The sequence below is a fragment of the Phytophthora parasitica genome, assembly GCF_000247585.1.
Source record: "Phytophthora parasitica INRA-310 unplaced genomic scaffold supercont2.32, whole genome shotgun sequence".
In the NCBI taxonomy this organism is placed as follows: domain Eukaryota; phylum Oomycota; class Peronosporomycetes; order Peronosporales; family Peronosporaceae; genus Phytophthora; species Phytophthora nicotianae.
In genome coordinates this window covers 183,397-201,744 of record NW_008649018.1, presented here as the reverse complement: position 1 = coordinate 201,744, position 18,348 = coordinate 183,397, and the positions used below count along the sequence as shown (strand labels likewise).

The window sequence follows — 18,348 nt, the reverse complement described above, 5'->3', positions numbered from 1 at the left end:
GGAAAGGGACGCAAACGGATTGTTGAAGGTTATTGCTATCTGTGGGGGCGAGGCTTACTGTTACAGAAGGCGCTGGCCCTTGAGGAGAAAGCACTCGGCATTGGAGGCCAGTACGATGAGCAAGCGCAACTCAAAGAAGGTGAGGGTTGAATTGCCAGTGTCGCTTTGACGTGTGGAGTGACTGTGTTTCCCGGTGTAGGCAGCAAATGCGGCGTCTCTCAACTTGGTACTCAAGACGCTGGAAAAATATGACCAAGACGATACAAGCTCGATGCAGTCCGCGTTTGGATCGCTGCTTGGAACTATGGGAAAAGCTCCATCCAAAAAAATCCTGCCACCTCAAGTGCAGTCGCTGAACTACCCAATCAAGAATGGCGCCTCGAAGTCTGGCAAGCAACCGCCCAGGGTTAGCAAAAGAGCAGCTAGTCTGTCCACTAAAAAGGCAGCCCATTGCACTTTGACGGGAGCAGCACTAGCGGAATGGCTGGAGACTCAGGTCCCACGTGACGGATTGGGGCATCCAGCTATTGTCTCCTCGTATGGAGGAGCATCGAATAATGCCGCCGATCCCTACGCATGCATTGCGGGCACATTTCTCCCATTGTGGTGCTTTCTCGACGTGGAAGATGGCGCCGGTACAGCTGGTCAACGTCCAGAGCTGGCAAAGCAGTTGCCAATGAAGGCAGTGGGTCTACCGCTGGACGACGTCACTGGCATCGCAGGAAGCTGGTCCAGTTGCATGGTGACAGCGTTTGACGCGTCTCTCGGTCGCTTCATTGTCTCGTGGTCTGCTGGGAAACGTGTGGGATCACCAGTAATGCACCGTGGACTTCTGTGTCTGGAGAAAGATGACTGCGAGGCCTTCGTACAGCGTATCCAACGTGCCGTGCAGCGTCGAGAGCAAGCAGCGGCAGTATTACGGCAATCGCTTTACGTGGAGAATATGCCGATCAGCTCGGACACCCAACTGGACTCGCAGACCATCAGCAGCATACTTCAGCTCACGCTATCCTCGTTATCTGTGCCCGCAGACATCGGCACGTCGGCATTGCTGGAGGAAGTGAACGCCGACTACATGTACACTATGAACAAGCTGATCTTCGAGACCAACGTGGACGACATACAACGTGAGTTCTCCGACCTCAAACTGCCCAAAGTACCAGCTCCACCGCCCCCACCGCAGTGCGGCGTTATTCCAGTCCCCGCATACGACTACAATCGAAGATTTCTGGACATCTCAACCGATAAGTTTGTCAACTTGTCGTTTGCAGTGAACGCGTTGCTGGATGTACGTCGCAGCTGCGTGGACGTTGGCTCACAGAAGCTCTTGTTGGAGCAGCAGCCTACAGAGATTAGCTTTGGTGGCGGTGCTCGACCACAACCCAAGAGTATCTCGCTGGCTGAGTTTCATTCATTGCACGCGCAAATGAGCCATACGGCGCTACGCTTTATGCGGGATTGCTGGACGCGATTGGCGGCCAAGCGGATTCAACAGCACTTCACACAGGCACAGCATCCGCTCTACAATCCGGCAGAGTCCAGCCGGCAGAAATACGTGGACATGCCACTTCGTCGCTTCTTGCATCGCGTCAACTACATGGTTGAAGACACACTTCGCGTACTTATCCAGCACAACTTTGAAGGCTACGCAGAGTTTGTTGAAGAGATGGCCGGCTACAACGTGGAAGTACGGGGACCCAGCGATATTTGCGAACGCTCGTTGACGACGGAGAATACAGACGCAGAGTCTGATTCTACACCGATACACCAGCCACTTTTCCGAGTCGATCTTATTATCTCTCCAGAGAAGCTTGTACTGAATCAGGACGAAGTAGACAAGCGAGCTGCTGAGATTCGAGAATGGGCTCTAGCCAATGTCCAGGACCGCTCAGCGCAATGTCCTATTGAGCCTGTGGCACCCCGAGAAGGTCACCGGTTTGAGTACGCTACCAGTCCAGAAGAGTTCAAAGGCGCACTAGCTGGTCAGTTCGATGTTGCTCTCGAGCGTTTGAAGTCGCTCGAACTGGTGGAGAGACTCGTCATGGACAGAATCTTCTGGCCTAGTCAAGAGAGCATCGCGTGTTTACAGGACTGTGCGGAGTCAGTAGCCAGTCTTAAAGAGCATGTGGGAGGTATCGTTGAGAGAGCTGCTCAGCCACTGCTCAAGTACCACCTGCAGTTTGACCAGTACATCCCGCTGCTTAACTTGGACGTGGACGAGTATCTCAAGACGATCTTCCGTGTGCAGCCTGAAGGAAATGCCGAAGGAGAAGAGGGTGAGCCAGCTCCTCTTCTTCCTCCCGTTGAACTGAACGAGCTGCGGCGATTACTGACCTACCACCGGAATGAAGAGGAGAGACTCATGGAAACCATCCCAGCGCGTGCAGTAAATCTCGGACTCTTCCAAGTGGACCTGACGAATATTCGCTTCACGCTGGCAAAGAAACATCGCGATTGTTTTGCGCGGTTACTTGAAGCGCAAGTGGCATACTGTTTCCAAATAGCAACTCGAATCATGGGCAAATTTGACGAGATTAACCAGAATTTATCTTCAACACCGAAGGATATCGAGAGCTTGACTGCGCTTCAGGAATATATCACTGGATTGCCGGCTCTGCTGGCTCCGATGCAGGAAGAAATCGCCCAGATGATGCGCGACAACATTCTAATCGATGATTTCCACCACTACGTTAGTGACGAGCACCTGCGTCTTACGTGGCATGTGCAGGGCTGGCCATCAAAGGTGCTAGCTCAGAGTGCACGCTTTAAACATGCACTGGAGGAGCGCAAGAGCAAGTTCGCGAAGCAAATGGAGTCCGAACAGGAGCGGTTTGAGAAGACGTTGGCTGCATTGCAAGAAGAGATCGACACGTTCTCTCGGTATGACAATTTAGCCTTCGTGGAAGACGTGGCACATCACGCTATGTCTGTTCAGCGAAAGCTAGAACAAGCACAACAAGATGCCATGTTATTTAACAGCCGGGAGACGCTCTTTGGGCAAGAAGTGACTTCATATGACGGACTGGCGAGCGCTAAGAAGACTTTTGAGCCGTATCACCAGCTCTGGTCCACGTCGTATAACTGGATCCAGAGTCGGAAGACGTGGATCCAAGGAAGCTTCATCGACGTCGATGCGGAGCAGGTGGAAAAACTTGTGGATACATACAGCACTGGGATCCAAAAGGCCTACAAGTTCTTCAGTAATAACGGCAACGAGGCGTGCTCCAAGATCGCCGAGACTGTGAAGGAACAAATCTCCGTCTTCAAGCCGTATGTACCGCTTATTGTGGCCCTGCGGAACCCTGGCATGCGGTTGCGTCACTGGGAAGAGCTGAGCAAAAGCCTGGGCTTTGCACTGGAGATCGACGAGAGTTTCACGCTCACCAACATTTTCCAGCTTAACTTACTGGAACGCATTGATGACATTGTGAAAGTTGCCGAGGCTGCTGGTAAGGAATACCAGGTCGAGCAAGCGCTGCGAACGATGAAGGGAGCGTGGGAAACTGTTGACCTACAGATCATAGCGTACCGCGAGACTGGAACATACGTGATCAAGGGCGTGGATGAGATCCAGGCGATCTTGGACGAGCATGTCACGATGACACAGGCCATGATGTTTTCAACGTTTAAAGGACCGTTTGAGGAGGAAATTATTGAGTGGAATTCGACACTTCAACTCATCTCGGAAGTGCTGGAGGAGTGGCTAGCGGTGCAGCGCAACTGGCTGTACTTGCAGCCCATTTTCGAGTCTCCTGATATCAACAAGCAACTCCCTGCAGAGGGCAAACGCTTTGCTTCAGTGGATAAGAATTGGCGACAAACGCTAGCATCAGCCAAGGCCAAGCCGAAATGTGTCGAATTCTGTCGAAGCCAGAAGCTGTTGGAGAGGTTCCGTGAGTCAAACCACTTCTTGGAGCTTGTGCAAAAAGGCCTGAGCGACTATCTCGAAGTCAAGCGGTCGGCGTTTGCGCGATTCTACTTCCTTTCCAACGATGAATTGCTGTCCATCCTGTCAGAGTCCAAGGATGTCAAACTCGTGCAGCCGCACTTGAAGAAATGCTTCGAAGGTATCGTTCAGGTCACCTTTGAAGATGATCTGAATATAAGTGCGATGATTTCTGCTGAAGGTGAGAAGGTGCCGTTCTCGAGCATGGTAGACCCCAAGGGCAAGAACGTGGAGCACTGGATGATGGAAGTTGAAGACATGATGAAGATATCGATCCGTGACATCATGGAGCGCGCTATCGCGAACTACACGCAAATCGATCGACCACTTTGGATTCAGAAATGGCCTGGAATGTGCGTTCTCAACGGCAGTCAGATGCATTGGACGCGTGAGATGGAGGAGGCCATGGATGCTGACGGACGTGAAGGTGTACAGAAGATGATGACTCGACAGCTAGGCCAACTAGCTGACATGGTCACCCTTGTGCGTGGCAATCTGGATAACATGGCTCGTATCACGTGTGGCGCGCTGACTGTTATTGATGTGCATGCTCGAGATGTGACGCGCAAATTGGTAGCACAAAACGTGGAATCGAAGGGCGATTTCTTGTGGAGTTCTCAGTTAAAATACTACTGGGCGGACAAAAACCTGTGGGTTCAGGCCGTGACTTCACGTCGACCGTACGGCTACGAGTATCTGGGTAACTCATTTCGACTGGTGATCACGCCGCTGACGGATAAGTGCTACTTGACTCTGATGGGTGCGCTCCAGATGATCCTTGGTGGAGCTCCTGCTGGACCTGCTGGTACCGGAAAGACCGAAACGACGAAAGATTTAGCCAAGGCACTGGCCAAACAGTGTGTTGTCTTCAACTGCTCCGATGGTTTGGATTACATTGCCATGGGCAAATTCTTCAAGGGACTGGCATCCTGTGGAGCCTGGGCGTGTTTCGACGAGTTTAACCGTATTGATATCGAGGTGTTATCTGTCGTTGGACAGCAAGTGGTTACGTTACAACTCGGTATTCGTCGTGGCGATACTCGAATCATCTTTGAAGGATCGGATATCAAACTTAGCGATCAGTTCGGCGTGTTTATCACCATGAACCCTGGTTACGCTGGACGTAGTGAGCTGCCCGATTCCCTTGCTGCTCTCTTCCGACCTGTTGCGATGATGGTGCCCGATTACGCGCTTATTGGTGAGATTATGTTCTTCGCCTATGGATTCTCGGATGCACGCGCGCTTGGCGCGAAGATGGTTACGACGTTCAAGTTGTGCTCGGAGCAACTATCATCCCAGTTCCACTACGATTACGGTATGCGTGCTGTGAAGACTGTCATCACGGCTGCTGGTAACCTCAAGCGTGACGATCCCGACATGGATGAGGACGTTTTGCTACTGCGTGCACTGCAAGACGTTAATCTACCCAAGTTCCTGGCGCACGATATCCCGCTGTTTAATGGTATCATCAGCGACCTGTTCCCTGGGAAATGCCGCCCGAACTTGGATCTCGGTGCTCTAATCAGCGTCATTAAACTGCAGACCCACCGCTTGAATTTACAGCCCGTGCCGTACTTCCTCACGAAGTGTATTCAGTTGTACGAGACGATCGTCGTGCGTCACGGTCTTATGGTCGTCGGGGCCACAGGAGGCGGTAAATCGTGTAACATTGCAGTACTCGCTGACGCACTCACGGAACTTAAGAGACGGGGCGAGTCTGGGTTCGCGTTCGAGAGAGTAATCAAGTACCAGTTGAACCCGAAGTCCATTACGATGGGACAGCTCTATGGTGAGTTTGATCCTAACACGCACGAGTGGCAGGATGGTATTTTATCGACGCTGTACCGTGCTGCTGCAAGTGACACAAAGCCCGATCGCAAGTGGGTCATCTTTGACGGACCAGTGGATGCTATCTGGATTGAGAATATGAATACGGTGCTGGACGACAACAAGAAACTGTGTCTCAATAGTGGAGAAATGCTGCAGATGTCCAAGCAGATGACGATGATGTTCGAGGTGGAGGACCTCTCCGTAGCTTCACCAGCTACTGTCAGTCGAACGGGTATGGTTTACATGGAGCCTAGTACACTTGGTCTTGGGCCTCTAGTCGATTCGTGGGTCGAGCGTTTACCAAAGTCCATGGCACAGTTCGGGCATATCTTCATGAGACTCTTTGACGTGTACTTGTATGCTTCGGTGACGTTTATTCGCTCATTCCTCGGCGAGTTAGTGCCTACAATGGACAACAATCTCGCCCAGAGTCTCATGAATATTCTAGATTGTACGTTGGACCCATTCCGTGAAAAACCGGCTGACGGTACCGGTGAACCGCAACCACCATCTAAAACGCCCAATGCTCAGTTCAAGGACGACATTGAGCCTCTCTTCATCTTCGCTCTGATCTGGTCTATAGGAGCCTCTACGAATGATGCTGGTCGAATTCGGTTTGACAGTTTCCTGCGGAGCGAGTTGGTGGCCAACAACTGCAAACCTCCACTCCCTCCCACCGGACTCGTCTATGACTATTGCTACCAGCTCTCCAGTCACAAATGGGTGCCCTGGATGAACACAGTCAGTCCGTACAAGGTTCCTGCTAACTCATCGTTTGCTGAGATCGTTGTACCTACAGCTGACTCTGTGCGCAATAATTTTCTACTTGAAGAGCTGATGAGTGCAGGGAAGCACGTGCTCATGGTCGGCGGAACAGGAACCGGTAAAACTGTCAACATCACCCGATATCTGCAGTCTTTACCTGCTGACATCTACATCCCCATCCCGATCTCTTTTTCTGCGCAAACGTCAGCCAACCAGACCCAGGACATGTTGGATGCCAAGATGGAGAAGCGCCGGAAAGGCGTGTATGGCCCACCAGCAGGAAAGAAGTACATTATTTACGTGGACGATTTGAATATGCCCAAGCGTGAGAAATACTTTGCACAACCTCCGTTGGAGTTGGTGCGCCAGTGGTTCGACCAAAGTGGTTGGTACGACCGCAAGTTACTCGTGTTCCGTAGCATCATTGACATTCTGTTTGTTGCATCGATGGGTCCTCCTGGTGGTGGACGCAACCCAATTACTCCGCGTCTGGTACGCCACTTCAATGTCGTGGGCTATGCTGAGCTTGGCGATGACAGCAAGACCATTATTTTCAGTACGATTCTGGGCAACTTTTTGGGTTCTGGTTTCCCAGCAGAAATCGCTCGACTTACTGATAACGTCGTGAAGGCTTCTATAAGCGTATACAACACCATTTGCCGCGAATTACTCCCTACTCCAGCCAAGTCGCACTATACATTCAACCTGCGTGATCTGGCAAAGGTGTTCCAGGGCGTGCTCATGGGCGACAGTCGTCGTATCTCGGAGACAGACTCGCTGATTCGCTTGTGGGTACATGAGTGTAAACGAGTCTACGAAGACCGAATGGTGTCCACGCAGGACCACGACTGGTTCCGTGAGCTAATGCGCTCATCAGTCAAGGAGTTTTTCCAGCGTGAGTACGACCAAGTTGTGACAAACGATCACTTGATCTACGGCGATTACTTGGTCCCTGGTGCGGATCCGAAGATCTACGAGGAAGTTGTCGATGTGCATAAAGTGTTGAACATTATGGACGAATATCTGCTCGACTACAACGCAGAGAGCAAGTCTCCCATGTCGCTTGTGTTGTTCATGGACGCCGTGGAGCATGTATCCCGTATCTCTCGTATCATTCGACAACCTATGGGCAACGCTCTGCTTCTCGGAGTTGGTGGAAGTGGTCGTCAGAGTTTGACGAAGTTAGCCACCTTCATGGCTGGGTACAAGTGCTTCCAAGTGGAGATTGTGAAGGGATACGGTCTTACTGAATGGCGAGATGATGTCAAGAAGTGTCTGTTGCTTGCAGGTGTCAAGGATACACCAGTGGTGTTCCTCTTCTCGGACGTGCAAGTGGTTAATGAGACGATGCTTGAAGATCTCAACGGCGTGTTGAATGCGGGTAACGTGCCGAACCTGTACGGCCCTGAAGACCTGGACCAAATTGTGACAGCGTGTCGAGTTGATTGTCAAAAGCGACAGCTTCCTCCTACGAAGACTAACATCTTTCAGCAGTATATCAACCGTGTGCGACGTAACATTCACCTGGTAATCTGTATGAGTCCATTGGGTGGATTGTTCCGTGATAGATTGCGAATGTTCCCGTCACTGGTTAATTGCTCAACCATCGACTGGTTCAGTGAGTGGCCTGCAGAGGCTCTAAACTCTGTGGCCTCCGCCATCTTGAGTGACGGCAATCTAGCGCTTGGCGATAAGCTCCCTGCTCTTGTAGAATCCTTCAAGATTGTACACCAAAGCGTCGAAGAGGCCTCCAAAAAGTTTTACAACACGCTGCGAAGATACTTTTACGTGACTCCAACCAGTTATTTGGAGTTGTTATCAGCCTTCAAGTCCGTCCTGGTTGCAAAGCGTGAGGAGGTCAATATGATGCGCAGTCGCTTGCAGAATGGTGTGGACAAACTCTCAGAAACGAAAGCGATTGTTGCAACGATGCAGACGGAGTTGGTGGAGCTCCAGCCTGTTCTGGCTGCTACTCAATTGGAGGTGGAGCAAATGATGGTTCAGATTGCGAAAGATAGCGCTGAAGCAGATGTTACGAAGGCTACCGTCGAGAAGGAAGAGGCAGCAGCTAGTATTAAGGCCAGTGCGACGAAAGAAATCGCAGACTCCGCACAACGTGACCTCGATGCTGCTCTTCCTGCTCTGGAGTCTGCTCTAGAGTGTCTGAATCGACTGAAAAAAGCTGATATTGATGAAGTCAAAGCGCTGAAAACGCCACCCGCTGGTGTTAAACTGACGATGGAAGTGGTGTGTATTCTCTTCGGCCAGAAACCTGTGAGTAAACCGGATCCAGATCGTCCAGGCAAGAAAATCAACGATTACTGGGAAGTAGCGCAGAAGGTGGTGCTGTCGAACGCGAATAAGTTCTTGGAGAACCTCCTAGGCTTCGACAAAGATAACATTCCGGATGCCATCATCACCAAGGTGGCCCCCAGTATGGAAGATCCAAACTTTACGCCAGAGGCTATCGAGAAGTCCTCAAAAGCCTGTACCGCGATCTGTATGTGGGCTCGTGCCATGTACACGTATCACTTTGTGGCTAAGGCTGTGGAGCCGAAGAAACAAGCTCTTGCACAGGCACAAAAAGAACTCGATGAGACACTCGCTGTACTGCAAAGTGCGCAAGCTAATCTGCAACAAGTGAGCGATCGTCTTGCCGAGTTGGAACAGTCTTATAACGGCGCCGTGGCCAAGAAAGAAGAACTAGCACGAAAAGTGGTGCAGTGTCAAGTTCAGCTCCAGAACGCTGAAAGATTGATCGGTGGACTTGGTGGCGAGGAAGCTCGTTGGAAGGAGACAGTAGCGCAGCTCACTCTCGACTACTCCAACCTCACAGGAGACGTGCTAGTATCTGCCGGTACGATTAGTTACCTTGGAGCTTTCACTGCTGAATTCCGCGAACAACTTGTAGCTTCATGGCACGAAGCTCTGGTGAAGCACAAAGTGCCTCACTCTCCTGGTTGCGATTTGATTCGAACGTTGCAAGACCCAGTAAAACTACGTGCGTGGCAGATCGCTGGACTGCCGACCGACACGGTGTCCACACAGAATGGTATCATCATAGGACGTGCTCGAAGATGGCCGTTGTTGATCGATCCACAGGGCCAAGCTAACCGCTTCATCAAGAATCTAGGACGTGACAAGAAACTCTGTGAAAACGGAATGGATGTGGTCAAGCAATCTGATCGTGGATTCTTGCGTGCTTTGGAGAACGGTCTACGCTTCGGCAAGTGGGTGTTGCTAGAGAATGTTGGCGAGGAGCTTGATGCTGCTCTGGAGCCGGTGTTATTGCAGCAGAAATTCAAACAAGGAGGCCAGGACATGATTCGACTGGGCGAGAATGTTATCCCCTACAACGACAGCTTCCGCTTCTTCCTCACGACTAAACTGGCAAACCCACACTACGCACCAGAGGTCTGTGTGAAAGTTAGTCTATTGAACTTTACTATCACTATGAAAGGCCTTGAGGAGCAGCTTCTGGGTGTGGTGGTGCTCAAGGAGTTACCAGAACTGGCAGCCAAGAAGAACGAGCTCGTGCTGTCGAATGCAGAAGGGAAGAGACAATTATACGAGATCGAGAACCAGATCTTGTATCTCCTGTCTCACTCGGAAGGGAATATCTTGGACGATACGAACCTCATCGAGACGCTGGCATCAGCGAAGGAGACGTCGGCTGTTGTGATGGCAAAGATGCGTGAAGCTGAAGAGACTGAGCGTGAGATTGACGCGCGCAGTGATGGCTACCGTCCCGTGGCGTTCCGTGCAGCTTTGCTGTTCTTCTGCATCGCCGATCTCGCTCTTGTGGATCCAATGTACCAGTATTCTCTTACATGGTTTACCGGTCTATTCATTCGTGGAATCCTGGCAGCAAGGCCCTCAGCTCAACTGGAAACCCGGCTCACAAACCTGAACGACTACTTCACGTACTCAGTCTACAAGAACGTCTGCCGCTCCCTCTTTGAGAAACACAAGCTGCTCTTCTCCTTCCTACTGACTATCAAGATCATGCAGGGTAACAACGAAGTGGATGCAGGCGAGTGGCGTTTCTTGCTCTCAGGAATCGGCTCTAGCCCTCCAGTTGAAGCGGAAAACCCAGCTGCGCGATGGCTTGAAGCCTATGCATGGCAACAGATCTGTGCACTCGCGAGCTTCCCTGCTTTCAAAGGCCTCGAGACCGAGTTCGCCAACCACGTAGCAGTCTTTCGCTCCATCTTCGACTCGACAGACCCCGAAAACCAGCCCTTACCTGGTGATAAGCTGTCCAAACTGGACGAATTCCAGAAACTCTGCATCCTACGCGTCTTGCGACCGGACAAGATGATGCCTGGTATTCAAAACTTGGTGTGTGCCAAGCTGGGCAAGGAATTCATCGAGCCACCGCCGTTTGATCTCGCAAACACATTCGAGGATGCCAGTCCGACAACACCGTTGATTTTTGTATTGTCACAAGGTTCCGATCCAGCCAAAGACCTACACGGATTCGCCGTTAGCACAGGCATGGAGAGTAAACTCAAGTCGATTGCGCTGGGTCAAGGTCAAGGTACGTTAGCTGCTAGACTTATCGAAGGAGCGACGACAAGGGGAGAGTGGGTTTTATTACAGAATTGTCACTTGGCTTTGAGTTGGATGCCCGAGTTGGAGAGAATATGTGAAGAACTGGATCCCACTAAGCTACACGAGAATTTCCGTCTGTGGCTCACGAGTATGCCGACTCCAGCGTTCCCTGCGTCAGTGTTACAAGATGGTGTGAAGATGACGAAAGAGGCGCCTAAGGGACTGCGTGCGAACCTCAAAAACACGTACTACAAGCTGGATGAGACACGACTGAGCGCAACTCGTAAACCCGACGTGTTCCGTAAGCTGCTGTTTGGGTTGTGCTTCTACCACGCAATAGTGTGTGAGCGGAAGCGCTTTGGAGCACTCGGATGGAACATCCCGTACCAGTTCAACGAGACGGACTTGGACATTAGTGTAGCACAACTAGAAATGTTCCTGGACACATACGACCAAGTACCATTCGACGTGCTGCAGGTCATGACGTCTACTATCAACTATGGTGGACGAATTACAGACGACAAGGACATGCGAACGTCTGATGTCATTCTCATGACGTTCTTCAAGGAAGCTATCCTACACAAGGGCTACACATTCTCAAAGAGCGGGATCTATTACTCACTTGAGTGTGACCCAAGGAACGCCTACGAGGAATACGTGAACTACATCAACTTGCTGCCTATCAACCCGGAACCCGAAGTCTTTGGCATGCACGAGAACGCCAACATCACCAGCGCTCAAGCCGAGACGTACGAAGCTTTCGATCTGCTGCTGTCGTTACAGCCACGAGTGAGTTCCGGTGGTGGCAAAAGCCGAGAAGAGATTATCGCTGATGCCGCTCAAGCGATTGCTTCTCAACTGCCCCCTCAGTATGATCTCGAGCATGTCCAGGCGGCATATCCAGTCTCCTATGACGAGTCGATGAACACTGTGTTGGCACAAGAAGTGGAGCGCTTTAACAAGCTACTGGCTGTGATGAGGAGCACCCTATATCTTGTACAACAAGGTCTCAAGGGTCTTGTAGTCATGTCTGCTGAACTCGAAGCAATGGGGGCGTCGCTCTACGACCAGAAGGTTCCTGCAGTATGGGAAGCGAAAGCTTATCCGTCGCTTAAACCGCTTGGTGCGTGGGTGAAGGACCTGCTTGAACGCTTGACGTTCATCTCGAACTGGATCGCACACGGCATCCCGGCCGTATTTTGGATCTCGGGCTTCTTCTTCCCGCAAGGCTTCATGACTGGCACGATCCAGAACCACGCTCGACGATACAAGTTACCTATCGACTCCTTATCGTTCCAGTTCATTATGAAGCCCGAGAGTGTCGAGCAGCTTACTGCAAGACCTGTGGATGGTTGCTACACGTACGGGCTGTTCCTCGAAGGAGCTCGCTGGAATCCCGAGATTACGGCGCTAGATGACCCACTGCCACGTGAATTATTCGCCAAGATGCCTGTCATTCATCTACTGCCTCAACCGAATCGAGAGGCTCCACAACGAGGCATTTATCGGTGTCCAGTGTACAAGATCCTTACTAGAACTGGTACGCTGTCGACAACTGGTCATTCCACCAACTTCGTCATGTGGCTAGAGATCCCAGCCAACAAACCCACGATCTTCCGCAACTCACTAGTGTCCGAGACCAACGCACAGGTGCTGTTTGCGGACCAAGAGTACTGGATCAAAGCAGGCGTTGCTTGCTTCTGCAGCCTGCGTTACTAAGGTTAAAGTGTAGTTGTTCTCCTTATTCGGGTGCTTGCATTTTGGTTGGCTTACTTTCACATAAATATATGCATACTGAGCTCCTCTGGTGTGTGCTGCCACTAGAGGAGATACGATACGAAGCGGATCCAGGGTGAGACCTGGTCCATTTGGTCCATGTGCATCGAGATCCGGTGGATCATGAGCGACAAGCCGTTGCATACTCGATCCATCGTGTCGAACATGACCATGGCAGACGCTGCGGGTGGCGCCGTCGCCGGCTGCGGATTGCAAGCTGTCGCTAGCAGTATCAGCAGCAATAGAACAGCCAATACAAACCCCGGCGGGTCCGTTATAGAAGCCGCGCAAACGTAGACGAACGACGAGAATGTGCGCAGATTTGGTCGACGTCTGAACGCTGACGCGGCTGTGTTGGTGGTCAGCGCTGTTCCACTTGAACGCGGTGACGGTGGCAATGTCACGTGTGTACACTGCTTAGCTGGAGTTGCAGCACCTTGAGTTTCTGCGGGATACAGTGATGCAATGAGGTTCTTGAGCAGCAAATTCACATGAAGCTCGTGCACCTCAGTCTGCTGTCGACACAACGGACACAAGTGTGTTGCTGCTCGAGCTTCTGCAGCACCAGCAGTGGGAGAAGAGGGCGAGGCTTCATGCGCCCAGGCCGTCAAGATGCAGCCGCGGTCGAAGTTGTGTCTATAGCCACAAAACTAGTGAGACTTAAGACACCAGTTTCTCCGCAATTTGCTGACGTACGTACCCGCAGGGCAGCGTGACTGGGAAGCTCAAGATATCGAAGCAGATGGAGCAAAGTAGATCTTCGTGAGTCACGCGCGGACAGAGCGTTGCCAAGTGATGGCGGCGTCGACCGGCGTCGGCAATTGCGAGCTGTAGCGGTCGCGGTAGGCGCTTGATAGCGGCCATGACGGCGACTTAAGTGAAGGTCTGATAATCCGGAACTGCGCTGTTTGCTCGGCCGACGGCCGTTACAGATGGAGAAGTGACGCTAGTTTCAGCCAATCGCAATGCGCAAACGTGGTTGAAGTCGGATAAAGGTCGCACGATGCGCGACGTTTAAGCGTAAATTGCTACATTTTAGATTGAATTTTGTTGCCCACCTACAAACACTAAGAATAAGAGTACCTTTTATGCTCGTAGAAGATGATATAACTACATGGGTTGCACTCTAAAACCAGACGTGGAAATAAAGACGCTAAATAGCTCGGAAGCTTATTGCTGATGATCATCCCCTCCTCCCCCGTGACAAATAGCTTCATGCCGAAAGAAGAGGTGCGTCGACGGAGGACACCGCTGAATGCACACCTTAGGTGATAGAATGAGATATTCGTGCCGAAGGTGCTGTCTTGTCATCCAGCACTGCAGGCGATGCGACGACGAGAAGGCACAGGTTATCTTTACTGGAGTGTCCCACTGGAACTTGCTGCTAATTGCAGCGGAAACCCTACTGGGCCGTGCATGTACAATCGATTTGGCGAAGATAGATCGAGCCCGCCGACTTCATCTTGGTATCATCGTCATTTACAAATGAGTTTGCGACAAGGCTGCCCGCCTGCGAGTTCTCCGATCGAAGCTAAAACCCAAATTCGGCTGTACAAGTAATGCAGCGAAGTTTGATCGAACTACGGACACATCTTGGTGTCCTCGTCGTTTACAATCATTTTCGCGACAGACAAAGATTTTCCAGTTTCCTATGACTCGCGAACAACGGTCAAGATACACAAAAGGTCTTTGTCATACTACTACTGTAGTAGCAACGATCACTTGTCGGCGAGGTGAGGTTAGTGACAACGGAAGGCATGATGGCATTGGCATTTATACAGATTTACAGCGACGTTGCTGCTGCTTGCCAGTGCAGCGGAAGCCCCAACTGCGGGCTGTAAATTTTTTTTGTGCGGAGATTGATCGAGCCGTCCGTCGGCTTTACCTTTGTATTCTCGTCGCTTACAAATGCAGTCCGCGGCAAGGTAAAAGTTTCAAGTTGCCTGTAATTCGAGAATGCAGGCCAACCGTCGAGACACACGCACAGAGGCCATCGTTACAGAGACAATATCTTGTTCAGGGTGGAAGGGTGGAGGGCATGATGACATACCCACGATATGATATCATATTTCCCTGAATAAAGCACAGTGTGTCGGATGCTGCTTGCTATCTCCCGACTTTTAATCAAAGCACGCACAACAATTGGGGACATTCTTTCCGAAAAGATGCAAACCTCAGCTAGCCACCGTGTTCATAATGTGAAGCGCTATCACCAGCCGTTTGTGGTGCCATCCGGCATGTGCACAGCGAATAGCTTGACCCAAAAACCACGCTAGCGACGCCAGCCAGAGCTCTGGCTGTCTACCCTTTGAGGTGTAGCAGCCTGGCAGTGTGCTGAGTGTCCAGAGAAAGACGTGAATCATAGCGAAGATTACGAAAAAGCAAGCATGAAAAACATTTCGGGTGCGAAGTCCTGTCGGCAGCTTCAACTTCGATCGCCGTTGACGCAGGTGTCCCCAAACTCAGCGGCATCTTCGCCACAAATGCACACGCGACTAAATCTAACGCCGGTAGCTCTTTTCGCTGTGCGCACGCCAGTCCTGGTTGTGCCTTCGAGCCTTGAACTTGCCTCTACGACGCAGGTGAGCTTCTCTGCGAGAACGTTGATCCCATTTAACACCAATGTGATTGGTCAAATTTCACTATTCTCCTCGTGCTCCGATTGGCTACTGGCCACATCCAAGTCTGTCTGATTCTCTCGATTCCCCCGATCTTCCATACAAAGTGCAAGTGAAAAACCGCTTCAACCGCCCTGCACCCCGCCATCTTTCTCTCACAACGCTTTCCGCCAAGAAGAACGGACCATCACTCCTGGCAGCAACAGAAGCATGCGCATCGCCTCCTCCTCCCTCCTGCTAGCCAGCTTGGCGCTGGCGGACGCGCTCAAGACGCCTCTCGAGTATGAGCACGAGTTCTCGGCGTGGATGAAGACCCACTCCATCTCGTTTTCGGACGCTCTCGAGTTCGCCAAGCGTCTGGAGAACTACATCGCCAACGACATGTACATCTTGGAGCACAACCTCGAGAACGCCTGGACGGGCGTGAAGCTGGGTCACAACGAGTTCTCCCACATGTCGTTCGACGAGTTCAAGTTCAAGATGACGGGCTTCGAGATGCCCGACGGCTACTTGGAACAGCGTCTGGCCTCGCGCGTAGACGGGCTGTGGACCGACGTGCAAGTGCCTGAGTCTGTGGACTGGCAGGACAAGGGAGGCGTCACGCCTGTCAAAAACCAGGGGATGTGTGGCTCGTGCTGGGCCTTCTCCACTACGGGCGCTGTGGAGGGCGCGGCCTATGTATCGAGCGGCAAGCTGGTGAGTCTGTCGGAGCAGGAGCTGGTGGACTGCGACCATAATGGAGATATGGGCTGCAATGGTGGTCTCATGGACCACGCTTTTGCGTGGATTGAGGACCACGGGGGTATCTGTAGCGAGGATGACTACGAGTACAAGGCCAAGGCTCAGGTATGCCGCGATTGCGAGAAGGTTGTTAAGGTCACGGGTTTTCAGGACGTCAACCCACAGGATGAACACGCACTCAAGGTAGCCGTGTCGCAACAACCCGTCTCGGTGGCTATTGAGGCTGACCAGAAGGCGTTCCAGTTCTACAAGTCTGGAGTCTTCAACCTCACGTGTGGCACGAGACTGGACCACGGTGTGCTGGCTGTGGGCTACGGCTCGGACAATGGACAGAAGTTCTGGAAGGTCAAGAACTCGTGGGGATCGTCATGGGGAGAGAATGGCTATATTCGTCTCACACGTGAGGAGAATGGACCTGCTGGACAGTGCGGCATCGCCTCAGTGCCTAGTTATCCGTTCGCGACGCTGATTTCCAAGGACGAACAGACCGAGACTGAGAAGGTTGTGGAGGAGCCAAGATCAGTCCCTGCCGATAATCCCGTGGAGTCGTTCCCTGCTGAAGAACGCGACTTCCGTCCCATGAACTTGGCTGATCTGTTCTCCTCGGCGAAGATCACACAGTGTGGCGATGTTGGCAGCGCGATCATTGACTTCTCGGACCTGGAAGTGACTCCGTCGTCACCTCAGCGTGGCCAGCCGGTTTCGTTCTTTGGCAATGGTAACGCGAAGCGGGATTTTGCGTCCGCGAACTTCAAGTTGGGCGTAAAGCTGGCTGGTACGCAGGTGTTTGGACACTCGGGTAAGCTCTGCGGCGACACGCACGTCCCTCTTCCGCTTGGCTTGGGCCACATCGATGTGCACGGCTTCGCCTGCCCCATGAAGAAGGGCAAGTTTTCGGACTTGAAGGTGGACGTGAACCTGCCGATCATTGCGCCTGCTGGCAACTACGAGATCCAGCTGACAAGCGACGATGACAGCAACAGCCCCTTGTTCTGCGTGAATGTTGAGCTTGACCTGACCAGTGGTGAAGGTGCTGCGAAGAAGACCCACGTGTACGAACCCATTTCGTATATGTAAACGCTGCCGGGCCTCCATTCGCCGAATTGTATTCCCTCAAAAAACAATTTCAAAAGCTTTATATTTTCTCGCCGACGTGCAAGGTGACTTCTCAACATAAAACATGATTTTTCGAAGTTGCCATTTTTTATTCCTGTTACCGTCGACAACCCATGAATTTGCATGTAGTATGATTACCAAGCATAAATTATGGTCTTGCGATGTAGCACCTCATTATTGTGTCTTTCTGCCAAAACGCCTTCAGTTTTATGGTCCTACGTAGGAGTGTGGCCCTTACGGAAGACCTCCTATCTGATCGGGTGCTTCCGACTAAAATTTAGCCTAACATTTTGACGAATAAAAAGACGATGCCAATCAAAGAAAAAAGGTGTTGCTTTACATACTCGCGAACAAATTGTTGCACTTCAATCGGCCATTTAGGTGACCGCTCATTCTTTGGGGTGTCATCGACATTTCCTGTTGTCTTGAAGAGATGGTACCATCTCCGAAGGCTTCTGGCCGAGACGCCCAGTACCGGCAACTACGCTGATCTCAATATTGTAGACATACTGCAAGACAATGCCACGTCAGCGTATGTCTGATGAGTAGCCCATATTTGATTTAAAATCAATCTGTTGTGGATACCTTACGTAAGAGTAAATGGCCGGCAAATACTGGCCATTCAGCCCTTAATTTGTTAAAAGGTACCCTTTAGACCAATACAATCAAGTATTATTGGATCATAGTCGGCAAAATCAAACAGTGTTATTGGTCAAATATCATTTTATTTATTGGCCTGACTTAGCAATTCAACTCCAGTTCGTCCTCAAATCCCACCATTAGCCCTACCCACCCTTGGTTAGGAATAGCCTTTAAACGTCAGATTGGCCAAAACTTTGGAAAGGCACAATACCTGGATAACTTATGATGGACTTGAGTACAAGAGTGGATGAAGGAGCGCGCGGACGCGAGCGACCTAAACCCTGTAGCACATGTGAGCAGGGCTCCCGAATAATGCATAATGGCATACATTAATGTACATAAATTGGCTCCCATTATGTA

The 18,348-nt window shown here is 51.3% G+C and overlaps 4 protein-coding genes across 4 annotated transcripts; 3 read left to right on the top strand and 1 right to left on the bottom strand.

Moving 5' to 3' along the window:
* Nucleotides 1–115: 115 nt before the first annotated feature.
* PPTG_13334 (hypothetical protein) lies at nucleotides 116–12,814 on the top strand (the record flags this gene model as incomplete). Its single annotated transcript, XM_008908936.1, has 2 exons — nucleotides 116–139; nucleotides 200–12,814. The coding sequence occupies 2 exons, from the start codon at nucleotides 116–118 to the stop codon at nucleotides 12,812–12,814; spliced, it is 12,639 nt and encodes a 4,212-aa protein (XP_008907184.1).
* PPTG_13333 (hypothetical protein) lies at nucleotides 12,768–13,804 on the bottom strand. Its single transcript, XM_008908935.1, has 2 exons — nucleotides 13,572–13,804; nucleotides 12,768–13,507 (listed from the first exon to the last, which is right to left on the bottom strand). Exons 1-2 carry the CDS (start codon nucleotides 13,733–13,735, stop codon nucleotides 12,916–12,918), a joined length of 756 nt encoding a protein of 251 aa, XP_008907183.1. The 5' UTR covers nucleotides 13,736–13,804; the 3' UTR covers nucleotides 12,768–12,915.
* A 201-nt stretch (nucleotides 13,805–14,005) lies between these two features.
* Nucleotides 14,006–14,968, top strand: PPTG_23180 (hypothetical protein). The gene has a single exon (XM_008908934.1). It carries the CDS (start codon nucleotides 14,523–14,525, stop codon nucleotides 14,946–14,948), a length of 426 nt encoding a protein of 141 aa, XP_008907182.1. The 5' UTR covers nucleotides 14,006–14,522; the 3' UTR covers nucleotides 14,949–14,968.
* A 633-nt stretch (nucleotides 14,969–15,601) lies between these two features.
* PPTG_13332 (hypothetical protein) lies at nucleotides 15,602–17,520 on the top strand. The gene has a single exon (XM_008908933.1). The coding sequence runs from the start codon at nucleotides 15,700–15,702 to the stop codon at nucleotides 17,305–17,307; it is 1,608 nt and encodes a 535-aa protein (XP_008907181.1). The 5' UTR covers nucleotides 15,602–15,699; the 3' UTR covers nucleotides 17,308–17,520.
* The last annotated feature ends 828 nt before the right edge of the window (nucleotides 17,521–18,348 follow it).